The sequence below is a fragment of the Physcomitrium patens genome, chromosome 13 (genome assembly GCF_059467195.1).
Source record: "Physcomitrium patens ecotype Gransden chromosome 13, ASM5946719v1, whole genome shotgun sequence".
Lineage (NCBI taxonomy): Eukaryota > Viridiplantae > Streptophyta > Bryopsida > Funariales > Funariaceae > Physcomitrium > Physcomitrium patens.
In genome coordinates, this window is record NC_143422.1 from 6,702,835 (window position 1) to 6,710,004 (window position 7,170).

At 36.4% G+C, this 7,170-nt stretch overlaps 1 protein-coding gene across 1 annotated transcript; it reads right to left on the reverse strand.

Annotated features, from left to right (window-relative positions):
• Positions 1 to 752: 752 nt before the first annotated feature.
• On the reverse strand, positions 753 to 2,713 carry LOC112290291 (omega-3 fatty acid desaturase, endoplasmic reticulum). Its single transcript, XM_024536426.3, has one exon. The coding sequence runs from the start codon at positions 2,356 to 2,358 to the stop codon at positions 1,147 to 1,149; it is 1,212 nt and encodes a 403-aa protein (XP_024392194.1). The 5' UTR covers positions 2,359 to 2,713; the 3' UTR covers positions 753 to 1,146.
• Between the last annotated feature and the right edge of the window lie 4,457 nt (positions 2,714 to 7,170).

Consider the following 7,170-nt stretch of genomic DNA (forward strand, 5'->3'; position numbering starts at 1 on the left):
ATAAAAAAAACATACAAATATGAAGGGAATTCAATACTTGTATATTTTCAAAGATTACCCTCCACATGAATTGTAATGGATAAATAAAAGAAACTTGAGATATGTACAAGGATTAATCACGGCTTTTAATAAGAAAGTATGTGACTATACAAAACCAAAGAGTAGAAGAAAACAAATTAAAATCACTTAAGTGATTTTTTGATAAAAGTTAAGAGAGGCAAATAAAAATGACTAAATAGATGAGAATATCTTTACTCCAAAGTGGGGGAGGGTCACAACTCTATATAACAATTAAAAATATGTAGTTATGAATCAAAGTATGAGAGAATCTCAAATAGCATCAAATGGGCAAGACATGTTTGTGGCGGATCATATGGTAGGCAGGCACGCCCATGTTCACGATCCTTCTCAGACACCTTGAAAAGCCTGCTCTGGTTGACGGGGATTGTATGAGAGATGATTAGAAGATCAATGACTATGTCACAATGTCAAAGATATGATTTATAAAGAAAGGACCGATTGCAGTAATCGGGAATAAAAATTGGTGATTTCCTAAACAGGTCATGAATACTCAAATCCATATTCCACTCGGAACAATCGATCACAACACAGCTGCAAATATCAAGCAGAAACCTAATCATCGACTTTAAAAGTTCACGAACCAAGCTGCAACTGCAAGCCAGCAGAGGAGAAAGATACACACTCCCGATGGCTCATGTGCACCAACAAAAACAGCTGCTAATGTTTGGATATTTGCAGCGAAAAAATAAGCAATGCCATTTCCAAAAGCTCGATGAAAACACGATGCAAGTGAAGAAATTCTTTCGCAATGAACAAAAATAGCGAATAGATCCACGTCACACCGTCTTGGACACCAGATGATCCCCTGTGCGTGCTCACGCGCCTCTCTTACTGGAGAATGAGAGCCGATCTCTACTTGTTTTCCTGTTGCATTTCTATCTGTCTGTGGATGGTTCCTTCCTACTTAATCGCTCGATCATCAATGGCTGCCAATGACGACTAGACAGGGAGGGGCGTCAAAATCCAGCTTCCTTAGACAGTGAGTCGAGTGTATCATCCACAGCTTCCTAATCCGCGACTTATGCTACAATGGAAGGGGAAGAGAGCAAGTAACCTGGAAGAGATTTATCTGCAATTGCACTGTTTTGGATCTTTTTGGTAAAAGACAATGTCACCCTCGTCGGCCACGAAGTGATCCTCAGAGAAACTCTTCATAATGACAGGGATGAGATGAAGAGGAATGGGACCTGACTTCTCTGGTTCTCGGTAGAAATTTCCAAGCAAAGACTTGACAGCCGCGGTTGCCTCACATAAATGATAATGCGGGATCTGAGGAAACAGGTGATGCACGACGTGCGTGCCAATGTCGTGGTGGATCTTGTTGAAAAAACCGTAGTCACGATCGACGGTGGACAGTCCTCCCCGCAAATAGTTCCACTCCTTACCTCGGTACCAGGGAATCTTTTTATCGTACCCATGGTGGTGAAGGTATGTCACGGCATCCAACCACATCACATTAATGATATACGGGACGAAGTAGAGCTTAAGCATCCAGAGGAACCCGAACTGTGACACTGCTGCCGTTAAGATAGCCCCCATTGCCAACCAGCACGCGGTCGACATCGTCACCTCGCTCCACTCACTCTGATCAAATAAGTCGCTGGAGGGATTGAAATGGGAACCATCCTTCCCTGGACTCCTCGTCCACAAGTACACTGGATAGGCAAACAGAGTAGTTGGAAACTTGAGACGCCCACATTTAGCCCAGAAATTCAGTGTCTTGAACACCGCCTCTGTCATCGGGTACCAGGACTCATCGTTTTCGACATGCCCGTGATTGGCGTGATGCGTCCTATGGCTGATGCGCCACCCATGATACGGCACAAGAATGAACGAGTGCATGATGTGGCCAACTAGGTTGTTCAATCTTTTACTGTTGGAGAAGCTGCCATGCCCGCAGTCGTGGCCAAGAACGAAGATCGCCCAGAACATCGTCCCCTGTGCAATCCAATAGAACGGCCACAGAAACCAGCTATCAAGATACGCCGTCACACACGCCAGCGCCACTACAATGGTAACATCCCTGCCGACGTAGCTGAACGACCTCACAATGCTTCTTTCCCAGCAGAGCTTGGGAATGGCGGCCCGTATCTGACCAAGACTGAACGGCGGCCGCGTCGACGCATCGAACTCCTCATCATCCCTATTATGCTGATGCTTCACGGAGATTGCAGCCAGCTTGCCATCGTCCTCCGCGCTGCGTAGCGATACCGCAGAAGGATTGTCAGCAATCTTACTGGCTTGATCCATCGAGATCATGCCCCTTCTGGACGACATCGCTATTCGCCCCAAGAGCTCTCCTGGCTCCGCCCCGGGTCAACCTCCTGGACTCGCAGCGCCTGTCTCCTACCTAAGGCAATGATAGAGAGACGACCCAACAGACAGGAACTGCATATTTACGCCGAGTGGGGAGGAGGGGACAGGGAGGGGGAGGGGCGGGTCTTGGTCAGAATCGGGCATTCGATGTCATATTTTCATGAGGTTTGTAAGTTACTCCAAGTATTGGCATGACAAATATTATGACAGCCCCGCACCGTCTGCCTACCAAAAGTGGAAACCTGACGTACGGTCTGTGTCTTTCTCGACGTGACCTATGGACGCTGGCCATGTGGTGAATAAATTAATTAATAAAAAAATAAATCGATGTATTTAGATATCTGCGTTCTGTCACGACGTGATGAAAGCGGCGATGGTAACAATGCAGCAGCAGATCTTCTTCTTCCCTCTCTCTCACTCCCTCCCTCTGCGGTCTTGCCCCTTCTGCTGCGTCGCTCATGTCCCAAAACAAACGTGGCTCCCCCCCCCCCCCAGCTCTGGCCCACCGGGTCCGCCTGAGCCCCAGCGCAACGGGCAGCCTCTTCTGGATGGGAAGCCCGCCACTCTGAATCCAACCTAATTCTGTCCAGATCTGCGGCACTGGAAACGGCCACCGCGCAGGGACGGAGGGAGGTTGCGGCCTAGCTAGCTTCCCAGTCCCCCCTCCAGTCCCCCTCCAGTCCCATTTTCAGGCCCTGTCTTATTACTATCCTAAAGTGCATTTACCCTTTTCTCCTGTACGACTTAGTACTGAAAGTCCCATCCATGTCCTTAGAAATGCAATTACATGGTGGATGGAAAGTAGAAACCTGTCTGATAAGGATTTTTCCCACTAAAGCTGGAGAGTTATGGAATTAAAAGAAAATTCAAAATTCAAAATGGATGTTGAGATGAACTGGTCACATACATGACATTGCTTCTACACAATGACTTTAGTGCATATATACATATATGTATATACTATTCAAGAATTTTCCTTAATGAAACAATTAAATAGGATATTATAGAACACACTTTACACTTATAATATTAATGTGTAGCCATTGTCTTCTACCACATTTGGTAATTTTCAAATCATCATGTTTTAAGCTTTTCTTTTCTTTTTCTTTTCCTTTTTCCATATTATTGATTATTGTAGAAGAAAGATTGTATGAGGTCATTATAACAACATCATGGTTCACTTTTCCACTTTTGTTCCATCATTTCCTCTATATTCTTTCATGACCATGGTTTTCTATGTAAAATTTGAATCACTTCATTATTAATCATACTTGTGTGATGTGTCCAGTCTCTTTTTCCAGAAATATATCAACCAATGATGCACGTTTGTGGCTAGGGCATCACATAAATTCCAACTACTAATGATTAAGAGGCTGAAGGAGGGAGGAACTCGGATTTATTTATAAAAAAGTATGTTGGGTGCACAACATTATCAACAACACCTTAGAGATTTGCATATTCTTCTTTGTATCAATGGGAGGTTATGACCTCCTACATTTTCTACCTACATTCATCTTTTTGTATTAGAATGGACTTGTATCTCCCACCATCCTTCTTGCTTCTATCAGAAGAAAAATCAAGTATCATCAATAGAAATCAAACCCCCTAGTTACCAGATGTAGGGAGGGATTTGCATTCTTTAGAACCTCTCAAAAAAAGAAATAATAACTTAGTATAATATTATATAGGAATAATAACTTAGTCAAATAATATAACAAGTTATTATTCCTCTTTGGTTTTAAGAGGAAGAATAACTTGGTCACTTTTACTTGATGCAACAAGAGATCCAAGCCCCCTTACCTATTGTTCCACCTTGAATCAATTATTGCCAACTTAAGTCTTCTATAAAACTTCTATGGAAGACTTAAGCATGGAAGATTAAAGATTTTATATAAAATAACTAAGATACATAAATTATATATACATAATTTAATTCTTATTAATATAAAATATAATTTTATTAGATATCATTTATTAATTAGATATTTTATATAATTAATTAAATTAATTATATTATATTTAACATAATTTTATATATTATATATTATATATTATATGATTCTAAAAATAATCTTAAAATTTAAATATTTCTATGTATTTTACTTTTATATATATCTATATTTTATATACTTATATATTTTTTATTTTATATATATCTATATATATTCTTATAAATATCTAATAAGAAGTTTTTAGAAATATTCTTAAAATATTACATTAGATTATAGAAGATTTTAAAAATATTCTTGTAGAAGATTTTAGAAAGATTTTTAGAATATTTTAAAAGTTTGTAGAAGGTTCTTAAAATAATTCAACACTTTATAGAAAGTTAAAAGAAGATTAAGAAAGTTGTCTAAGAAGCTTCCTAAGGTTGCTTCATCTTTAAGTAATATGAGAACTTCTCAAGAAGCTTCTTAAGATTGATTCATCTTCAATCAAAATGAAAACTTCTTAAAAAGTTTATTAATATCTAGTATGTATTGGAAACAAAGTTAAAGAGATTCTCAATCTTGACAATATATCTTTTCAGCTTTAATCCATCTCTCTTGGTATTGATCTTGTACTCATTTGATTTAATCAAGTTCTTACTAGGTTTTTTATTAAAAATCTTGTATTCAACTTCTTGTTTGGTATTTAATATAATGTATCTATGACAGTTTGTTGAGACAACCATCTTATTAATACTAGAGCTTAATTCTTCTTAATAAAGAATAGATTATTTCTTTTTTTGGAGGCATCTAAAAGCTTGAGGAGTTATAGAGTACCATCCTCTAAATTTATATTATTTAATATATATATATATATATATATATATATTTAGGATGTTTGGACGTAAAGATATTAATATAATTGAGTCACTTGATTCTAAGATATATATTATTATTATTGAAGAATAAGCACTATGAAGTCACAACACTTAACATCAACAAGGTTGTATACAAAGAGAGTATGGAGTAAGATATGTCTCACTTCCAACATCCATTACTTATGGGTGGTGGGTGTTGTCTTAATAGATAACTTCCATTCTTTGATGAATACATCCATCTAATAATCTATTAAGATTATCTATTATTATCTTATCTACAATAAAAATATATTTTTAGTATATTTTGTATATTCTTAAGATCATTGATCCATTCAACTACTTTATCTCTTTACCTTCTTACATACCAAGAGCCAATTCTTTAACCAATAGTAATTTATCTAAGATAATATCTTCTATAATATAAGTTATTTTACTTTCACTTTTATTTACTTACTTTAACACTCCTATTTTGCTATTGGTTAAAGACTTTTAATCTTAATGCCTTTGTTAATATGTGATGTCTATTCTTTATTAATACCTTTGTCAACAAATTAGCAAGCATATCTTCTGTTGCATAATATTTCATATTAATCATTCATATATCAATCTTCTCTCTTATGAAGTGATATTGAATGTCAATGTACTTGGTCCTTGAATGATACTTTGGATTCTTTGAAAATACAAGACATCTTTGATTGTTACATTCCATTGGAATTGCTTTCATTTACAATACTTCAATGTCTTCCAAAAGTTTCTTAGCCATAGTGCCTCTATTCTACCATAGCTTACTGTCATGTACTCTACCTCCATTATTGATCTTGTAATTGTTGGTTGTCTCTTACAATTCCATAAAATAGCTCCCACTCCAACAAAGAACACTTATCTCATTATTGATCTTCTATCATTTACATCTCCAGTCCAATCTACATCACAATAACCATGTAAATTAATACTACCATCTTCAAGGTACAATTTGAAATGCAAAATACCTTTTAAATACTTCATGATTCTTTTGATGGTTGTCCAATGGAATGGTCTAGCCTTTGATATATATTAACTTACAATACTCACCACATATGCAAGATCTCCCTTTATATCAACCATTGCATGTATAAGTGAACCTATTTCTCCTTGGTATTGAACACCTTGCATTTTACCTTCAACTTCACCAAATTCTTCATCCATGAGCTTCATCAACTTCAAATTGGCTTCCAAAGGTGTTGCAATAGACTTACACTCTTCTTTGTTGAATTATTTCAATATTTCTTTAATATACTTGCTTTGGCTCATTGTAATGGTCTTCTTAGTACAATCTCTCACAAATTCTACTCCCAAATAGAAGTAAAGATTTTCCAAATCACTCATCTCATACTCCTTTTTAAACTTTGTCTTCAATCAATTTATCATATTTATAGTATTGGTTAAGATAATCAAATCATTAGCATAAAGAATGACAATTAATATGAACTCACATGATTGCATCATATATAAGGAATAATCAAATTCACTCTTTAAAGTCCTTTTATTCACAAAAAATATGTCAATGTATTAATATTATGCCTTTAGAGATTGCTTGAACTCATACAAAGCTTTCTTCAATTTACAAAGAAGATGTTTTTTTTCTTCTACAAATCCTTGAGGTTTCTTTATGTAGATGTTTTCTTTTAGGTTTTCATTCAAGAAAGTCATCTTCACATCTATTTGATACATCTCCAAGTCCATTGCTATCGCAATTGTAATAATGGTTCTAATGATAGTGAATTTGGCTATGAGAAAAAAATATGTCATTGAAAGCTACACCAACAACTTGTGAGTAGCTTTTGGCAATCAATCTAGAGTTATATCTCACAACATTATCTATTACATCCCTTTTGATTCTAAAAACCTACTTATAACCAATTGAAGATCAATTTTGTAGAAGTTGAGTGAATTCTTATGTTCCATTATGCATGAATGATTTGTACTCT